Below are 21582 nucleotides of genomic sequence, written 5' to 3'. Positions count from 1 at the left end.
TAAAGGCAGTTGTCAAGTGAACCAAGCTCAGAAACAGGAAAAAGTGTAATCCTCTGCATGGGATTCTAAAAGTCTCTTTGAGGTCTACATTTCTGCCATGTGAGTAACTAAAGGCATCTGGAAAACTGTAACAGGATAGCTGTGAAAACGTAGGTGGAGTCATTTAGTAAAGCACTACAAATGTTGGCCAGCGTAGCTCTTCTTGCTAGTTGTATTTAGAAGTAGAAACTATTACTTAAATACAGCATCAAGCAAACAGCTGTTGGCTATGTTCATGCCACAGGTCATTTAAGTGATTAGTACCAGTATCAGACCAACCACAGTGATAAAACTTACAGCAGTAACACTGTTTTCAGCTTTTGTGTCTAGAGGCATTTTGCTTTGAATATTAACCCAGGTAGCATGTTTTGCATGCAGGGAACTCTCATCAACTGCAGAAATACACACATGGTCTTTTACTCAACAGTTCACTAGCCTTTCCCACCAGCTGAGTTACAGGTGAAGGATGCTAACTGACCAGTACACAAGCCTAAAACCTAAGCCTGTTACAGCTCAGTAAGTTTGAAAGCTCATGTGGAGGTAAGCCCTGATGAATAGTAGACATCCAATTTGCTACCGTTATTTGAAAGATATCGACATACAGTCCTATAAGTTAATCAGTGACCCCAAAAAATTACTGCAACAAAGAATTTGGGAAGTTCAGTGTAACTTCAGCTTAAAATCACAAGAGATTTTGTTCAAAACCCCAGTCAACAAAAGCCTCACGTTTAAGTCAACTAAGGATCTTTATACTTTAATTGACAGTGAACAATCAGGCACTACTAGGTCTGACACTTGTGCTAGAAAAGCAAAGGTTTCACTCAAGGCTTGACAAGACACAAGCTTGTAGACACATGCATTTTTCTCCTGAAAACAGAACTGCAGAAGGCTGCCCCTACTTAAGACCCTTCAGCTGACCAGTGCTTTTCATGAACACAAAGCTGCACTGAAGTCTGCCAAGACTGACTTGCTAAACTTGCTCATGTAAGCTAAGAAAGCCCCAGGCCTGAAAGATAGTTTTTTAGAAGCATTTCACTTGAACAGTTGAACCACAGAACCTACAGAAGCTCAGGTATTTACCAAGCCTTCTTCCCCGCCCAGTAACCTTGTGGGAGAGGAGACAGACACCCCATAATGTATTGCCATGAGTTAAGCCACATCAACTCGTCAGTCAGTTAAGTGTCAATACAACCCTCAAAACATAAGTTTATTGAATAAAGCTGAAGAGCAGTAAACCAACATATGCATCCACCTAAATAAAAAAATTCACGTATTTACAAAGTTCAGTAATTGTATAAGTTGTTCACATGCAGAGAGTAATGCACAGGTTAACAATTGGTAGTGTTTGGGTGCCATAAACGCTGAAAGCAGTGAAGTATATAAACACCAAACACATCAAGTTTAGCTATAGGCCAGTTAACTAAACAGTGACCTGGTCCCCCACAAAGATTCACACATTCTAGTTTAGCTTCCTTATTTTAGGCACAAGCAAGTTTGCTAAATAAAAGTAACTGTAGCAGTTCCTGGTGAACTATGGACTACAGCAAGTTAATATACCTTCTCCTCTACAGCACCAGAGTATGAATTAATTGAAATCATGCTTCAGAGAACTGAAAGGGGACAAAAAGTTAAAATGCAAGTTCAGACTGAATGCAGGCAGCATGTAGTGTCTGTGCAACAGTGCGATAGTTTGTACAGGACAGTAAGGCCATGGAAGTCTAAATTAAAACTGGCTTGTCATAACTGATATGGACTAAACAGTGTTTGCGACCAAAGACTCCAACATAATGCAAACTACATTTAGGTGAAGAATCACACACAGTGTGAGGCAACACAAGCAGGTGTACCATGTATTTGCATACACTAGTAAGCTACACTAACATTACTGTATGAGCAAACCAGTCCTAACAAGTCTGTCCCTTTAAATATACTGAAGTCTTGAGAAAGTAAAGCTACAAAAACATTACAATCTTTAGTTTATACATACTTCGATATACGGTAGGAGCTAGTCCAGAAACAGGATCAATTCATTGGCTCTCTTGTGCTTTGACACAGTAGAACATTTCATCTTGCAACTTACAGACTTTGCACGTGGTTACATCAAGAAAGCAGGCAGGTCTAGAGTTGTCACAGTAGCCTAGGTGTTCCATAGCACCAGGTGAAACTGTGCCCGGCCATTTCATGAGCAGGAGAGACACTAGACAATTACGCAGATATTGTGCTAAAGGTCAACAATTGACTCTATACAAAAACATCAGTAATTTAAGTGTCATGCAGCTGCTCAGAACATGTGTTCTAGTTTCAGATAGAGACCATTAATATCTGTAGATAGAAAAATGTATGTGAACAAAGTCTGATATTCCTAGCAATTAGTTTTCATGCTGGAATACTCCATTTTTTGAAAGCTTGACAGAACAGTCCATTCCCATCCCCCACACAAATGTTAAACAGAAGCAACAAAATTATTTTAAACAGTTGACTCTTTGCTAATTCATCATGAAATTTTTCTTTTTGAAGTGACAGGATATGATCTCAGCTGTAGATTAGTGATGCTGATCTATGCCTTGTGCTCCCCTCTACAAACAGTCTCCATTTCTCTGCTTACATACACACATCACATGCATTTGTGAGATAAATCAGTATCCCACAACTCACGCTTAAATGTTTTCTAACTATTGTATGTGGCATCTTACAGAATCTCAATGCTGTCAAGCATCAGCATCTTCAAGCCACTGAATACTAGAAATAAAACACTTGCTGAAAATCATATAAAAACCTGGCCCTGAAAAACCGGAACAGAGTGTACCATCATAGTTAACATGACAGATATTTTTTTTAAAAAGCTCCCCCCCAGCCCTCCCACCACAGATGGTTGTAAAATAAATATTTGTGCTGACTTTATCATGACAACTCTAGTTGTTTTGTGACAGAAGAGGAATACAAGTCTTCAGCAGTGCACATGAGAAATGAACCGTGAAAAGGCAGATTTTCTTGATACAGGGTTCTTGGGCAATATCTCATTATGGAGGGAAGTGGACAATCGAGATTATGGCCAACTGGTATTGGAGATTCCAGGAAGACTTCAGCTTCTTCTAGATTTTGAATGCTGAATAAGCCACTGAAGCGTGATATCTAAAGAGAGAGAGAAGAGAAGTTCCATGTTCAGGTGTCTATCTGTATTTGCACAACTGGCATCACTTTGATGTGCCAGTGTTCTCAATTACATGGCAGGAATATCCAGCCCTTCTCTACTGGATTGTCCATGACAGATCAACAGCACATGTTTTATTCTGAATGCTTGCTCTTTGTGCTTTGGTCCTGTAACCACATAACATTCTTTAAGTAACATTTAAAGGAATTGCCACAGACATCCTCACTCCACAGTCAACTACTACACCTCTAAGAAAAAGACATCCCTTAATCTGACACTTTAGTATTGCACACATAATTACTTCTAGATCAACACTGGAGAGCCAGTCTGCCTCTCCTCACCTAACGTTAGTTTAGCCATACAGTAAAAGGCATCAAGCTTCTCCATGCTTAAAAGACTGTCTCCTAGGGAAGGGAAATGCATTAGCATCATACCAGCCCAATGCTTCCAGCAGCACCTTCCGTACAGCATCACAGCTCAGCTGTGCCACAAGCCTTGTGTGTAAGATATGATACAATGGAGTATCTGCTTCTCCTATCCACCATGTTTGAATCTAACTGATGGCAAGGTGACAGGGAATAAGAAGTCAGAAGAGTTTAACAGGTTGTTCATTTTTCCCGGAAAGAAGCTCAGTCCTTAATATAAAGCAGTTCTGGTACCCTCTATTGCTTGTTCCTGTGACCACCAGCCTGAAGCTTCAATCATCAGTAAACTCATGACAGCCCACCAGTGAAACAGTGTTCATCTCACAGCAGCCACAAGAAGGCATCAGGAAAAGCACGGCAGGCGTTAAGTACTATGTTTTCATTCAGTTGAGATTCATCAGTTTACTTGCAATGCTAATGTCAAGTACTTGGTATTACACACTGCTATGGTTTCTGCCTCTGAATTCCAGAAATTCTAAAGCAAATGATGTCAGCACCAGAAAAATTTACTGCTTGGCTACATGAAGTAGTGACTAGCACAGTCAAAACCAAACAAACTGCTTTGATGAGACAGCAAGGCAAGGCAATTATTTAAAGAGAACAACCGTTGAGGAAGAACATTCTGCAAGTACTTGCCAGCCTCATGAAGTGAGGCAGAGATGACAGTAACTGATGAAAGTATAAAATGGTTTAAACCAAGCTCAGACCATAGACTCAGCTACTTACTGCAAACTAAAGAAAGGCAGCAGACTTTACAGAAGACTGACATGTCTTTTGATAACTACAAGCCCTACAATTTCAATACCAGTTAAGTTTCCTCAATGTGATCAGGAGTTACACTGAACTTAACCACTAGACTTACACATTGTTCTTTGATTTGTTACCAGTTTTCTGAAGCTATGAAGATTGTGTCTACATGTTACAATCCCCCGATTCATCTTCTGACAGGTCTTCACAATGCTTAGCATTTTAGGTTAATAGTTACCTATATTATCTTTCTCTTTGCAAGAAATTGAGTAGCAGCAGATTTCTCTGTCCTGAATAGCAGCAAGGTTCCTACGAAAGAGAGAGCATTTCAACTTACATTCACTTATAACAAGGACTCTTATAATGAGAATCTAAAGTGTTCCACTTCACCCTCTCCACATAACCTGTTTCTGTGCAATGTTTCAGCTACCTCCTGTTGCTGGGTTTTCCCCATAAAAATGCAAGCTTCTTGATCTAACAACCTCATGTACATGAATTCATTTATTGAGTTAAAGTAGCCTTTCTTAGGATGGGTTAGACTTACATCTTTTCAATTAGCTGTTTCTCATCCAAAGCATTAGGAAGGTCTCTCTTATTTCCCAGTACTAAAACCTGAAATACAAAGCAGAAGGAAAGGGTTGCAGCTTTGCTTTTTTTTTTTTAAAAAAAATCAGTACCCCCTAAAAAATCCCACAAACAGCAAACTTCGGGGTGGTCTGACAAACAGTCTGCACTAGGCTATTAAATCTAACAGAACAAATTCACTATTAAACCAGATCAAGAAGGAAGATTGACCTAGGCACAGGAAAAAAAAAAGGGGTACAAACAACTTGTGTGCATAAACCAAGCAGAGAACACATCAGCTGATAAAACTCAGAACAATCCCCATAGACTTTCAGCTAAGGTTCTGCAAACTTACTCCGTACTTCTGTATTGTTTATGCTTATACTAAGCAGTAAGGTTAGGCCTCACACTTAAAGAGTTCAAGCCAGACTTCGGGGTTGAAGTTATTCACATTCCTCAATCAGGTTTAATACTGTGTAAGGCAATAATACTTACAGGGATTCCTTGTAACTGTGGCTTATCTAGAAGATTGTGCAGCTCATTTCGAGAGGCTTCTATTTTTTCACGATCTGCAGCATCTACCATGTAGCTTTAAAAAGAATTTAAGGTTAGGTCAGCAAGACTGAACTACTTCCTTTATACTGTCAGTTTTGAGCATACTCAACAAGGCTTTAAACAAAGCTAGGTCTTCTGAGCAAAGAATTTGGCTCTTTTAAAAAAATTCTTTAAGATCAGAGTAGATTAAAGATTCTTTCAGTTAGACAGCATTGCCACCCAGTTCAGACAGCAAGTAGTTAGTACTCCAGATCAGACACTGATAAGAAAATAACCCATCTCAAGCCCTGAACTTAAGGGTAAAAAAGAGGTCAACATGGTTGCAGCAGTTTCAAAATTAAAATGAGTACTACCGAGTCAAGCATGCACTGTCAGGGAGGCTACACGCAGAAGAGAAGCAAATCTGAAGTTCGGTACTAGCTGAAAGAAGACGACACTTACACAATAGCATTAACTCCTCTGCAATATCGCTCCCACATGCTTCGGAATCGTGGTTGCCCTCCTATATCCCAAATCTTAAGGCAAGGGGAAAAAGACAATTTATCCATGAACTATATCTAAACACGCCACACAAGAAGATACAACAAAAAATCAAAACACAGTTTTTCCTTTCTCCTTAGGCCAGCTGCAGGATCTCACATATCAGAACAGAAATAATCCCTCATATAGCTGCTCAAAGCTAGCAGGTCAATAGCATAAGATGCAAACCAGAGTGTCTTATACCAGATGCAAGAACATAGCTGTGTACTAAGTTTATACACTGTGGTATACATGAAAATAATATAAGATATATTGACTTAAAAATTTTATTTTTACGTAAACCTTCCATTAAATAATACTGACAACTAGGAAAGGTGGATCTCTGGGCCCTAAGCATACGAAAATTAACTCAGATTAAAGTCAAAAAGCACTATCGCAGCATTGTTTAAACTAGTCCATGAACCTGGAAACCACACACAGATTCTCATTTAAGAAACCTAATAAATAAACATCCTTAAGCTATTTGACAGATTTAGCTAAGCCTCTTCATTTAATATATTTGTCCCAATGGTGGGAGCAAAATAGAGCAAAACATTTTAAACTAGAAGCTGAAGACAGCTTTGCACAGGTTTAAAAAGAGACAGTCAGCAACAGTAACATACCTTTATTGTAACATTACCCTTGGTAACTTTTCTCATGTTGAAGCCCACAGTAGGAATCATATCTTCACTGAATTGACCTGACTGGAAAAAAAAAAGTTAAATTTAGTGCTTATCTAATACAGCTGGTTTACATAGTAAAATACCACAAGCTGCTTCTAACCATTTGCCTTCCAACTGAAGGCTTTATAGCCATAAAGTCATAGATAATACATTCATGTGTATTCAAGCTTGTGCGAAGTCAGTCAAGTCATTTCTTACAAGAACTTAAATAATTTTTCAAGCCTTGAGGCAATTAGGGGAGCAAAGCTACTTGGGGAGAAGTGTTTTGCATAGCTTAGATGGACAGCCAGGACAAGTATAGGAAAAAAGCCATTCACCTACTTCTGCTGGAGACAAGCAGGATCTTCTAGTTACCTGGAAGCTAGAAATATCCAGGAGAGTTTCCTCTGATGCAAGCTACTCTATGGACAAATTTACAGTAATAAATCACTCCTGTGGAGTAAGCCTCCAACCCACAGGTATGGGTTAACTCCCTGAGGAGTTTTAAAAGGCTGGAAAGTGGAAAGACCTGACTGGTCTGCTTCCTGCTATGCAAAAACGTCCAACTCGTTCAGCACTGTAAGAGGCAATAGAAATGCAGCCGTTTCCACCAGAAATTCAGCATCACTTTAAGCTCTGACATAACTGCTCCAAAACAGTGTTGTATGAAAGATTTTCTCTAGTGGCAGATGTTTTACTCTCTGTTATACTTTTATCTGTAACAGCTTGAAAGACAAGTTCACAGCTACTTCCTGTAGCTAATCCAGGAGCCATAACAAGTGTTACCGGCAGTAGTACATATTTCTCTTCTCATGCTCCCTTGGCTATTTGGCAGAAGGGGAATCTCTGCCACAGCAGTCATTATGTATCTCACTATATCCATTATGTGTAACAGAACTAGACACTCAACCAGATTTGGAAAAAAAAAAAAAGTCGACTCAAATGCATTTAGTTGTTTAATTGTAGTTCAATGCCATAGCAGCAGAAATCTGCTTCTATCTCCTGACGCTGCACAGAGAAGCTAGCTCAAGTTAAAAGCCCTTCAGGACCTATGAAGCAGGCATCACACCACCCTGTAGAGTCAGGGCCCAACTGCTCACAAGTTGGGAGCAGTAACCAAGTCTGATTGGACATGCTTTGAGTACATGCCCTTCAGAGTTTGCAAAGATGATCAGCTTGTAATAAGAATGCTTTGCCACTGATTTCTATGCCTAGAAGGCCACACTTTCTTCAGTTTGTTCCCTACGATCGCACCTTCCCAAAAACTTGTGATCTTCCACTAGCAAACCGAAGCTGCAAGCTTCACACAATGCAGACCCCAGGATAATGCTGATAAACATTAGAAGTCAACTGAAGACAGATGACAGCATTCCCATTTGGATATATCTGGCCAAGTCCTTCAGTTAAACGGCACACTGATCTTGCTGTTGACCTCCAAATCAGAAATCAATACAGAGCTTGGATTTGAAGCCAGCAGTCCCCTGAATAGCTGGTGAATTTTCACATTTAAGGTCTGCTTTCCAGATGCACGGCTATACAGACCAACAGTCTTCTAAACAAGAGTAAAAAAAATAACTAAGACTTTAAATCCAAGGAATGCAACAGTAAAAACAATTATGACCTGAAAAATGGACAACTTAAACCTCATTAGGAAGGTGTTCTGCATTTTCATTTGAAAGAAGCTTCAACTCTTTCAGCTACAGAGAAGAGCATGTACCAATCTCATGCAGCACTGCTTCAGAAACCACTCTAGCCCTTCTGCTACCTTAGCAAGCTAGGTGTACAACCTGAATGCATTCTCGCTCCTGCCCTAAAGGTCACTGTATGAGTTGTCCACTTCACAGAATCACAGAATAACCAGGTTGGAAGAGACCCACCGGATCATCGAGTCCAACCATTCCTATCAAACACTAAACCATGCCCCTCAGCACCTCGTCCACCCGTGCCTTAAACACCTCCAGGGAAGGTGACTCAACCACCTCCCTGGGCAGCCTGTTCCAGTGCCCAATGACCCTTTCTGTAAAGAATTTTTTCCTAACGTCTAGCCTAAACCTCCCCTGGCGGAGCTTGAGGCCATTGCCCCTTGTCCTGTCCCCTGTCACTTGGAAGAAGAGGCCAGCACCCTCCTCTCTACAACCTCCTTTCAGGTAGTTGTAGAGAGCAATGAGGTCTCCCCTCAGCCTCCTCTTCTCCAGGCTAAACAACCCCAGCTCTCTTAGCCGCTCCTCATAAGGCCTGTTCTCCAGCCCCTTCACCAGCTTTGTTGCTCTTCTCTGGACTCGTTCCAGAGCCTCAACATCCTTCAGCCAGTTTGATTATGTGTAGCTCAGCAGCGATAGTTAACCATGTTCTCCACATCTGATGCAATTTAGTTCAGTTCATAAAGCACACACTGTCAGTCTTGCCTTTGAAGGGCCAGTTTGCCACAGTTGCCCAATAGCCAGTGCATTCCTGCCTCTGCAGTCACACCCTACACCCACATCAAACTTCTCTCAAGCACACCCTGAACCTCCATCTCTTTGTGCTACTTCATATTACCACATATGCTGCCAGCTATTCCCACTCAGATACTGCCAGATTCTTCAGTCAAGAGCTGATCCTACCAATAGTTCATGCTCTCTCATTACTCTTTTTGGACACAGATTCCTTCAGATTGGAGCAGCACCTCATTTGCCACATGTTTAATGTAACGTTGAAGAAATGACTGTGATCCATCACACAGAAGCTTTTACAGAATCTTCAGAAAAGCTGCTGCACATTATACTACTTTCCAAGTACTCTCTACCCACGCTACACATCCAGGTGGCATAAAAACTTGTTCTGACGTGCTTAAAAAGTACACTACTTGAGTTTCAGCTTTCTGTACTCTGCTTTGTAGGCAAGATAAACCAGCACTATCTGACTGACTTTCTGAATTGTCAGTAACAGAAGGAAAGGGTAGCAGGCACCTTCACTGAGTTGCCTCCAATGCACAAGCACGCTCTCTCTCTACAGGAAGTTTGGAGTCTGTGGACTCCAAGGTGAGGGTGGCACTTTATAGCTTTGAGAGGCACATTTGACTGCAGGTTCTGAACATATTGATCAACTCAGATCTTCATTTGAAAGACCTTACTCTAATATATGTGTGAGTGTTCCTCTGCTCACAGTTACTGTGCCTAAAGAAAGCTACTGGCAGTCACCTTATCTTTTAAGACAGGTCAAAAAATGGTTAACACAACTGTAACAGATTTTGCTAGCAGTCAGTGACCCCCTTTGGCAGGTTTTGCTGTTCTATCCAACTGTTTGGGCACAGAAACTCTGAACCCAGAATTTAGAGGATGTTTTTTCACTACCTCTACAGAGAAAAAAAAAAAAGGCAAGACCTTAAAGTATTCATATGAAAAATCTACTCCAACAGCAGAATAAGAAAAGCAGAATAGGTTTGGATCAGACTTCCCTCTGTCCCCCTAGAGAAGATTACTTAGCCCTGTCACTGTGTGTTTACAATACAATGCTTTCCCCTTCCAAAACAGACGTCAGCTTTAAAACAAATTTGATAAGCACAGAAATATTTTCAATTCCCGATCTGAAAGCACTTGGCTGTTGTCATACACAGTGGCAGCGTTCACTCATCAAGGACACCAAGAGTAGTTGATTACAAATCTAGCAATAGCATTTGCTTTCAGCCCTTGTGAATATTATAATAGGCAGACACTATAGTTCATCAAAGCCCACTGGAAGATCAGCCTTGTGTACTAAAAGTGATTATGAATTAAGCCATTAGCTCTGAGGTCATACAGACCATACAGCATTAATACAAACTGTTTGCTGAAGGTCACAAAATGAAGTTAGCATTAGTCCATATGTGAAAGATAAAGAAGTAGACTAAACAGACCAAATTTCACAGAAACATGCAGAAAGAACCTGCACAACTAGTCTTTAAGCCTCCTGTTTTAAGAGATGATTCCTTTTCAATACTCCATGCTACTGCAGAAGCCAAGAATGTGATTTTAGTGCAACATGAACCCATTTACCTGCCTGAGCATTCAGAGGAGCAAAACTGCTTCCAGGATTTGGGTTCAGCTCACCTTGCATCTAGCGCTAGGCACTGATTCTTGCACAGACAACAACATTTATGAACTGTACTCTATCTCACTACCAGACCCAGCTCCAGCCAGCTGCTACACACCAGCTAACACTAGCTTTGCTTTGTGCTCTGAACCACCACCATACATGTCACAGTACAGCCACATCCACAAGCACTGCTTTTTATCTGTAACTGGCAGACTGCCTCTCTGCGCCCTCTCCCTCAGCCCACCAACAGGCCAGGAGCAGCTTTGCCAGCCAGCACCTGCAGAAATCTTGCCTCCATACCGAGTGAGCAGTGTGCCTGTAACAAGCACAGTTCATTTCCCAGAGGGCAGGATCAGAAGACTCCAAACAAGTGTTTAACTTACTGTCACTTAACATTTCAGAAGTGTACAAAGGATGCAAGTTTAATCTTTTTTAACACTTAGTTAATACTAAAACAAGCTGCCTATAAAAGCTACCATTTCCAGCTGTTTTTAATCAAAACAAAACAAACCACACCATATTCTGGCTACTCCATCTGCCTCTCAGTAACCATAAGCTAAAGCCAGAAGACTGCCAACTTCCCAGAGTTGTGCTTACCAGACTGTCAGCACCAAGCCCTAAGCAGCTTGATCAAGTAATTGAGCCTAAGACTAGAGTTCCTGCTTCCTGTATCTACCTTAAAAATTGATTTCAATACATAAAAGGAATCATTACAGGCAGAACTTAAACTGCAGCAGTAGAGCCAGTTGTTGCCTCTTCTTTCTTTCCAGCTACAGCAGTAGCTCTCTCCTATTGGCACTGGAAAGCACACTGCTTACAATTGTTTATCCACATGGTCCTCAAACAATTCACAGCTATCAGATCTTGATTCCACAGTATGCACAAGGACATTCTTTATATCAACAGAAAAGATCAGGGCAGCCTTTAGCTTGCATCTCATAGAGCTAACATGATTCATTACTGCTATAGGACAAATTTCTTCATATGGCCTTTGTTATTGCACAAAGATTTTTTTTTTTTTATCCTTACTCATAATACTTTTCATCCACTTAGAAGATACCACTAACAAGCCTAGCCAACTAGGAGATAACATCATTGCAGCATGGATACTAGCCAGGACACTCCCAATTCACCTGAACAAGCACACCACCTTAAGCTTCACCATTCATCACTTTATTTTTTGGTTTTCACACTAAAAAAAAAAGTTACATCTCTCAGAAGTCTCTCCTCTAAAAAGAAAAAAAAAGCAGAGCCATTTTAGCTTTATACAAAGCTACCCCTACACTACGATTCCTTTGCAACATTCATCGCCTCAACTAAACAGTTCAACACACATGGACAAATCAACACTCCAGTTCCTGTAGTCTACCTTCCTTCTTGAAAAATGTCAGTGTTTCAGCTACTTGTGATCACATTCAGAAGCCTGAACTCTAGTTTAGAAGCTTCAGGCCTTGAGATCTAACAGTCACTTTAAAGGCTTTACAACAGCACCTCTATGAATGGCTGCTGCAGAACGCAAAATACCGATATCCAACAAGAAAATGCACTTTTATTTCCCCAAGTCCAACTTCAACAGAATATTTAAAAAGGACATGTAGTTACCACAGAACAGAGAAACAAGAACTAAAAAGGCATATTTCTTCTAGACAGTCAGTTGTGTTACCACTTAAAGCTTTTTCATTGCTTAAGAGTGCTACATGCGAACTTAAGACCGTGATGGAAAATGCAGATACCAATTCCAGTCACCTGTTTCACACCCTTTGGAGTACAGCAAGCAGTACCTCAAAGAAGGAGTATTAGCTGGTATATGAGTCACCTCATATTAGCTTTATTACCTAATCAAGTGAGGCAACCTACTTCAAGAGATTTCTACGATTAAGAAACACTTTGCTTAAAAACGTATCAACCTTGTCACTTAACTACTATGTGTACCAAGTGACAGCACATGATATTTATGTCCTACCTTAGAAGGTACTAAAGCAGCAGTAAAGCTCTTCAGAGCAACGTTTTTCTGCACTTCTCCATTGTGGCTTCTTTATGTCAGTTACTTGCAACAGTCACGTGGATGGAAGGAAGTCACAGCTCCCAACTGGCCATAGGAATCTTTTGTTGAGAGAAGCTTCAAAAATTGCCTCTCCCTAGAAGTCAAGGCCTCATTCAAAGGTTTGTCAGATATTCCAAAGTTAAAAAATAAACCACATTACTTCAGGCTTTGACTCAAATCCTAAAAAAGGAACTTATTTATCCTATCACCTCAAACAGGAGAGGTTGAGTTTAGCTCTTAAACCCAACAACTGTATCAGGAAAGTCTGACTCCTTCCCACACCTGCAGCTCTTCTCTCCTCCCCACTGAGGATCAGGCTATCAAGCTTCAGTGTTCAAGTGCCAAATGCCAGGATCAAGGATCAACCTACCAGGCTTCAAGAGACCTCACAACAGGAGACACGACCCCTTCACAAAGTACATTTTTAAAGTGAACAAGTGTCCCATTATTCACTAACATGCACCCCTGCAACCTGGAAGCAGAGTCAGTTTACTTGAGTCATGTTTCAGTTGCATCACATGGCTGTGGAGCTCAGTTGCCTCTCCTACCTCCCCACTCCAGCATGGCTGGGACTCACAGATTTGACAGCAAGTCTGATGAAAGCCTTTTAAGAGACCCAAGCTGCAGACATGCAAATGACAGAAGATACTGCAGACTCCAGTAAATAATGGGTATTTCAAGCCCTCAGATAAGAAGCTAACAATTCAAGATGCGATACTAGGATGACACGCAGTTTCTCCAAACAAGAGCCACAGGCCATCTACATTATGGAAATTAGGACCAGGAAGAAATTATATCCTCCCTTGTGAGCAAGTTTACTCACGCACATGGAAAACTTATGCTTAATTCTAATTAGAGACAGTGACTAATACTGAGCCTTAGCAAAGCAGAAGCTGCACTAGTTGTATCCAGCAATAACTAGATTTCACTGTAAAGGCTGGTTTTTAAACCTCCTAGTCAAACTAAGTCTGGCCCAATTGCAAACTTAAGTGCTTGTTTACATTGGAGGAATAAATATGGCCCAAACCAGAAAGCAACCTAGAAAAAAATTGTTCTCGAATTGGACTCTCTGCTTTTCAAGACCTTTCCACTTCGGTGGCAGTCAGGCCTTGTACCAAGCCTCCTGTGTAATTGGCTTAAGTTCTTCTTCTAGTTACATATGCCTGATTCAATTAGCACAGATTATATTAGAGATTTATATTAGATCAAACTCACTGTTGTCAAGAGACAGGTAATAGCCTTTTGTTAGATAAAATGCAACCTTATGAGCCATACCAAGCTCCTGGTATGCAATCCAGCTTTTAGAGCTATGCTACAGGAAGAGCATCTTGCTGTGTCATTGCTTTCATTTTAGTTGCAAGGAATCCCAATGCTCAACAGCTACATCCATCCAAACCATTAACTGATGTGCAAAGAGCAGTTATTTTTTTCCAGCACTTATTTCCAAATGCATACTCTGAATTAAAGTCAGTCAAGAAGCAACTAACAAGAAGTTAGCTCTTGTTAGCTGGGCAGCCCTAGTCCCTCCGTAAAGAGTAATACTGCACTGATAACTGAAGTTCATGCTATTTTTTTTAAAAACCAATAATTAAAAACCTGAGCAAGGCCCCTCACTCTGCTTTTTGTCAAGAGTCACTAGAATTCCTAATTAAAAACTTCAGAAATGTGACTTGCTACTTCCAAACCTAAACCAGCTAACTAGGCTGTGTCTTTCTGCATAACAGCTTCCTTATTTCACTCTGTTTTGCAAGCCTATTTGAATGACACTTACTCAGATAAATGCCTGGGTGTGATCCTAATGTGTGGTTGAAACCTTGCAAGATTCAACCACTAGCAAAGCAAGCTGGATACAGATCTCAGCTTTACTTCAGAGTACTTCTAGTGTTTGAGACTACTTGGATGTGCCATCACATCATTCAGGACTCTAGAAGACAAAAAACCTGCAGAGTAACCTCAGTGTCCAAAGTTGCACAAAACCACCATTCAGTATCAGCTCAGTGGCCACGGACTGAGGTTGTTCAACAACTTCAAAGTTTCATCTTTAGAAATCCAAGCCCAGAGGTAGTAGCAGTTACTACTGTGTGCGAAAGGAAAAGTTTCTGTCATTGTTGGGTTAGTCCAGCAACTTTCACCTAACATAACTAAGCAAAGGAAGAGTTACTCATTATGAGGGTGGACCCATTTCACATGATTATCATGAAGCACACTGAGTGCCAACATCTTCAGCTACACAAGAGCTCGGTTACATTTGACAGCTAGTGTGTGTAACAAGGATTATGTAGAACTGCAAGAGAACGAGTCCTGTTCCTATCCAGTGACTCATTCAACTGACACTTAAATAAATACTTTCATAAAATACTCAATAAGATCAAGGAGACAACCTCAAAACCAAAAAAAGCTGAAGGTTTGCTCCATCTAAGGAATACATCAGACTTCTCATCCTAGGTGCACTGGACTCAAGTTATGCTCCCTGCAAAACCAAAATGTACCCTGGTTTCCCATTTCAGTTTCCCATTTCAGTGTCCCTACAAGGGCTTTCAAATTCCAGCACGTCTCTTTGAACGCTGTGTCTCGTGAATCCACTGAACAGGACACTGATGAAGGAGAGCAAGCCATTTAAGCAAGCCACTCTCAATCTGCTTCAACAGTGGAAAAGCTTCACGTAGGAGGATTCCCACACCCCTTCTTCATTTGCTCCGGGCAGCTCATCAGATAAGTAGGCCCGAGTTCAGCAGTCTGCTGCTGTTACCCTTGGAAACTGCACTTCTCCGTGCATACCTTAAGAGAAAGTAGATTATTCAATACAGGTTTCAGCAACAAGAATAAGCAGAAATCCGCGAGAAGCCTCGTGAGCGGGCAACGTTTAAATCACTAATTGAGGACTACTGAGAAAAGCAGGCAACTGGAAGAAAGTCGCCAAAGCCTCTGTTCGCGTTAAGCCAACGTGAGCCCTGGCACGCCCACGCGGCGAGCCCGGCCTGCGGAGCACACAGAGCCGCGCTCGGCCAGGGCTCCGGGGTCCCGTTAGCACACAAAGGCTAGCGGAGGCCTCGCCACCCACCCCCGCCGCCACAGGGCCCGCGCGGCCCCGGCCCGCTCACCGCGATGACGTTGACGAAGGTGGTCTTGCCCGAGTACTGCAGCCCCACCAGGGTGAGCTCCATCTCCTCCTTCCAGAAGAGCGAGCGGAACCAGTCCAGCAGCCGGGAGAGCAGCGCCAGCATGGCGGCGGGCGGCGCGGCGGGCTCGGCTCGGCCCGGCTCGGCTCCGGCTCCGGCGGCGGCGACGCTCCCACACCCGGGCTCCCACACGGCCCGGCTCGCCCCCGCGACGCGGTCATGTGACGCGCCGGCGCGCGCCGACAGCCCAGAGAGGCCTCGCCGGGCCCCGCGCCGCGCAGCGCCGCCCCCTGCCGGCAGCCGCCCGCGCCGCGCCCGGGGAGGACCCGCGGCGGGGGGGCGGGGCGAGGCGGGGCGGGGCGGCCGCCATCTTGGGCGGGTGGTGGGGCGGGTGGGTCTGGTGACGCGCCGGAGCCGCGCCATGTCGGGCGGAGCGTGCCCTGTTTGCTATGCGGGGAGGCTCTTTAGCGTGTCTGTTCAGACCTGTCAGCCCCACCTTCTCTCGCCAGACCCCTGCCATCCCGGGTGGGTGGAGTGACAACGGTGTCTCCTCAGACCCACCACCCTGGGCAGGTGTGGTGAGGGGTGTCCGCTCACACCCCCTCGGTCCCACCCTCTCAAACGGCTGCGGTGAGCAAGGTGTCCACTCGCACCCTCCAGCGTCAGTCTCTGGCTGATGTGAGTCAGGGGTGTCACTCACACCCCTGAAACAGTGACAAGAAGATAAGGGTCATTATAGTTATCTTAGTGGTTATAGAGGAGGCTGAGGGGAGACCTCATTGCTCTCTACAACTACCTGAAAGGAGGTTGTAGAGAGGAGGGTGCTGGGCTCTTCTCCCAAGTGACAGGGGACAGGACAAGGGGCAATGGCCTCAAGCTCCGCCAGGGGAGGTTTAGGCTGGACATTAGGAAAAAATTCTTTACAGAAAGGGTCATTGGGCACTGGAACAGGCTGCCCAGGGAGGTGGTTGATTCACCTTCCCTGGAGGTGTTTAAGGCACGGGTGGACGAGGTGCTGAGGGGCACGGTTTAGTGTTTGGTAGGAATGGTTGGACTCGATGATCCGGTGGGTCTCTTCCAACCTGGTTATTCTGTGATTCTGTGATTCTGTGTTCCATCCCACCATTTACAAATGGCCATTTCACCCCCTCAAGCCCACCATCCCTGGCCAAGGTGGGTCAGGGGTGTGCGTTCATACCCCTCAACCCTGCCATCTAGGGCGGGTGCGGTGGCAAGAGTGTCTGCTCACACCCCTCAGCCCCACCACCTCAGGCCAGTGCAGGCTGGAGGGTGTCCTGGCCTCTGAGGGCTGCCCAGGTGTGGGGCCATGGTCACACTGGACGCCCCAGTCCTACAGCCCAGCACTCTCACTGCAGGTGGTCCCCAGGTAGCCCCTAACCCATCCACAGTCTCCTCCACCCAGCCCCACTGACGTGACCAGTGCTGAGGCCCTCAGAGCCACCCTAGCTGCTCTACCACCTGGCAGGGTAGGAAGGATAATCCTACCAGGATTTTATGGTGGCTTGAAGCTCCAATTACAAAGGACATGGAGCATAAGGACTTTTCTTGGTGCTTCAAGTATACCAGTATATTAGTCTCTTGGGTTTGTCACGTGAGAGCTTTTGTTTTGTCCCCTGAGCCACTAAGCTGGAAGCCAGCCTGCAGGCAAATCCTGGGCTTGCAGAGGACTGGGGGTTAAGAAATAGTAACCACGATATTTTCATGTGACAAATGCTGAGAATTTGTTTAGCAAATTAAAGATCTTATGAAGCAAGCCTTGTGTGTGCTTTTAGAACTCCCAAAAACTAAAGTTCAGCCCACAAGACATCGTTAGTGGCAGTTATTCTGTTATAACCAGCCGTTGTAGCAGTTTCTGCCAGGAATCCATGCACTTTGCATTGGTTCTTTTCAGGTGATTTACTGTGGACCTTGCTGCTGTGCCAGTCTGGTAGCTGTAACTGGTTATTGTCATTCCCAGCCAAGGTAAGCCTAATTCTGTACAGTAAAGCCAATAGCAATCACACAAGTTCAAAGAACAGCAGAATGAGGAAGCAAATCAATGCATGCATCTGCACGTTTTGGAAAAGGAAAGGCGATCAGTGTGATGCAAATTTACAAGCTTGAGACATCTTCATTTACAGAATAAATTCCACAGCTTCTCTAAATGTTTTTCTTCCAGAGAGACACCTCTAAGGATCCTTATGTTTGTATTGTTCACAAATTGTGTATTTCCAGGTAGTTAAGTGGTGATTTTTGCACTGCGAGGGCAAGGCAGCGGGGACATGAGCTGAGCAAATGAACAAGGAGCTGAAAAAAAATCATAAGGAGTCTGCAAGATGCCTAGAGGAATAAGTATGTTTTCCATTCACCTGAAGTGCAATCTTTGGTAAGGACCTAAAGCCACAGCATGAGCAGTGGAAACAGAGTCAAGGCTCTCTGCTATGCTTTATTAACTTGCTGTACTTCATTAATTCTACAGCATTTTTCAGGGCACCAGGATAAGGCAGAGGGTGCCTTTCCTCCCTAATGAGAGCTGATATACAAAGTAGCCCTGAAAAAGCTGGAAACCTACCTCTGGACACTTCACTAACTCCACAGCTGTTGGGGATCCACAGCCTTTGTAGCTATGAAGGACTGACGCAACACAGGCAGGAGACCAACTCTCCACCCCAGCACTGTGCTGGGAGAGGAAGAACCAGCACATGCTGGGCTCCATTCCCTCCTCACCTCGGCTATGCTACCTGATTACAGGCACCCCAGCTTCAAGGGGAGCAGGGCAAGCAGGCTAAGTAGCTTTATTGAGGCTGAATAATGAAGAGAAAAGGGACCAGCAGCTCAGACAGTACAGAAGAAAATACAAGAAAGCAGTACAATCTGTACCTGGGAATGTTGGCATTGTTTCTCATTACTCACATCTGCAAAGAGCAGCAGTGCTAGCAGAAGTTAACAGGCTTCCTTTTTCAGAGGTTTTCAGAACTACATTTTAGCCTTATCCCTGGATAACAAAAATCACATATAGGAACTGCTTTCAAACACGGGCAGGCTGTGATATAATGTACACGGCCGGCAGATAAACTTTCCACTCCTGGATGAAGAGGGAGCGTGGCGTGTGCAGCTGGTGCAGCTGATGAATTTCAGGCAGCCAAGCGCTGGGCACACTGCCCTCCCGAGGTTTCCCTGTGGCAGCACGGCTCTGCTCTCCCCTCTAGTGTCTCAGGTCACAATTCACCCCTAAAATAACTGACACTGACTGGATTTCAAGGTAGAAATAGTCTGTCGCAGAGATGCAGTTGCTGCACGGCTTGCCTCCTCGTGCCCTTGTGGGCTTTCCTCTGGTTTGCACTCCTGCATTGCCAGCATTAATGAGGGAGATGCAGTCATAATACTTAACACATCACGGGTGTGGATTTTAGCACGGACATACATAAATGGACAGATAAAACATGCAAGAAACATATTGGCATATCCCAGTACAGTCATCACTAATCATCATGATCGGCACAGGTCTCATCTGAAAAGACACAAAGCACCCTGAGCTCTCACTGGAGTGCAGGGCTCTCACCACCTTGCTGCAGGAGGCAAAATAAGGAGTGGTTGTGTATATTTCAGTCTTCATCTGAGGTCCTGACAGCCCATAATATTCTTTGTTAATTGCTACACAATTGCACAGGAGAATAATGTCTCCAGAACTCCCTTTCTGATTGCAGTTTGTGCTTGTGTATATTCAGAATTTCACGGAAGGTAGAAGCTCTGCTAAGGCACTCAGATTACAAGAGCCAGTCTGCGTGGTCAGTTGCTTCTGTACGTCCATTATTACTTCAGAGATAAAAGCTTCCCAAGGTACACGTTGTAACTCACAGCAAACAGATGTGGAACAGCAACAGCACATGTTATACAGCAGTCATGTTTTCCATGAAAAAATAAACGAGCATTTTACTCCTGGGAGCAAACTCAATTTGCTAATTCACCCACTGGAACAAAACGGTGTGAGAGGTACCAAGCACTTTTATCGCTGTATAAAACATGATGCCCCCTCTCTCTGTACTGCAAAGATATCACAGACGCTTTCTACATAGACTGCAAATCCTGCGCAGAGAAAATCTCTTCTCATTTGTGGTGTGTTTTCAGGCAACGGACCTGTGATTTACTGTCAGCTGCTTCTGCAGCCAGCAAATGGGGATGTTGTGTCTGTTCTCTCAAGTCTGTTGAAGTTGCAGAGTATTTCAGATTCTCATATGGCCGTTCTTGAACACCACGAGTATTTCTCCCAACACAATCGTGCTATACCATATAGCATAACAAAAGATGTGTAAGTGTGTCTAAACTCAAAGGAATTATAAAACTCATTACATTAAGTTAATAGTATGTTCTTGGCATCCATCTCAAATTACAAGACTCTCCAAAATACCTTTCACTATGATCAGACAGGCAGCACTGAGCACTAATCTGGGTACATGATTCTGTAAACTGTTCCACACAGGGTTTCTCAGGCCTTTAGATTTCTATTCTACTTCTCATTTCCACCGTCAGCTGTCTGCATAAGCACTCTGGGAATCTTTGCACTCATTACTGTTGGGGTGCAAAGCACTTAGAGCAATGCAATTACTGATGCCGTGGCTTGGAGGATATTTCTGCCATCCATGGAGGACCAGTCTGTAGATGTCCATTTCAGAAGAAGAGAGCACCTAAAACCAGGGTCAGATCAATACTTTCTGTGCCTAGACATTTCCTGGAAATTCTCTGGAGGCTGGAGGTTGCACAACACAAGAGGAGAACTGCTGGATTCACCCAGTGATGCAATACATCCTTCCAAATGTATTTTGAATGGGTACACAGGTTGTTTGGCATTTGCTTGAATTACAAATTATCTAAATTACCAAGATTCTGTAATAACATGAAATGCTGTATCCTCAGATGAAACATAAGAGTTCATAATGTTTGGATAATGAAAGAAAAAAAAAACCCTCTGTTACTGCTACTAAGGACAGAAGCTTTGGATGTTTCCAGGCCTGCTCAGGAAAACATTTAACACCACAAAAGGTAATAGGGATTGTTTAATCAGTGCTACATGGTGTCAAATCAGCACTGACCAGTAAGAGGGAGAGGGGTGTGTATATATATGGGGATATTGTTTCACCTGGTAACCTTGGGGGTCTGAGTCATCACAGTGAGTGATGCTTGTCATTGGGATCCTGCAACCCTGCACTACATGCTGCATCTGGGACACCTGCAAAGGGTTTTCCTTCTCCATCATTGCCAGAAGGAAATTTTCAAAATCAGACAGCATTATTAATGGGTAAGAAAAGGGGGGACAAATCTATTCTTAAAGGCCAGTATCAAAAAGGGGTAAAAACGTAACTAGAATGAGATTTAGATAAAACCACCGGGACTGCACGCTAGAGCATAATAGTCTGGCATCAGCTACGCTGACCACGTCAGGAGGATCTACACCACCTCTCTGACTGTGACTGGCCCTTTATCTGCTCAGCAGCTCCCCTGACCTTGCTGGGAGAGCTGTATTAATTGGTTTCTCTCCGCAGGGCGTTATGCAGGAGGAATGGTAAGTACAGCACACAGAGAAAAAAGCCCATTTCCATCCTTCTCTGCTACAGCAATCGCAGTGGGCTGGGCTGCACAGTGTGCTGCAGAGCATTTGTGGAAGGTGCCTGCCATCGAATGACACTACTCCATGGCACTGCAATTA

General features: G+C 43.5%; 1 protein-coding gene across 1 annotated transcript; it reads right to left on the bottom strand.

The window, feature by feature from the left end:
* Nucleotides 1–1214: 1214 nt before the first annotated feature.
* Nucleotides 1215–16042, bottom strand: ARL8B (ARF like GTPase 8B). The gene is made up of 7 exons (XM_069866293.1): nt 15861–16042; nt 6624–6704; nt 5923–5996; nt 5422–5515; nt 4907–4974; nt 4601–4671; nt 1215–3171 (listed from the first exon to the last, which is right to left on the bottom strand). The coding sequence occupies exons 1-7, from the start codon at nt 15981–15983 to the stop codon at nt 3122–3124; spliced, it is 561 nt and encodes a 186-aa protein (XP_069722394.1). The 5' UTR covers nt 15984–16042; the 3' UTR covers nt 1215–3121.
* Between the last annotated feature and the right edge of the window lie 5540 nt (nt 16043–21582).

This window comes from Phaenicophaeus curvirostris, chromosome 11 (assembly GCF_032191515.1).
Source record: "Phaenicophaeus curvirostris isolate KB17595 chromosome 11, BPBGC_Pcur_1.0, whole genome shotgun sequence".
Classification (NCBI taxonomy): Eukaryota; Metazoa; Chordata; class Aves; order Cuculiformes; family Cuculidae; genus Phaenicophaeus; species Phaenicophaeus curvirostris.
This window is presented reverse-complemented; position numbering and strand designations above follow the sequence as displayed.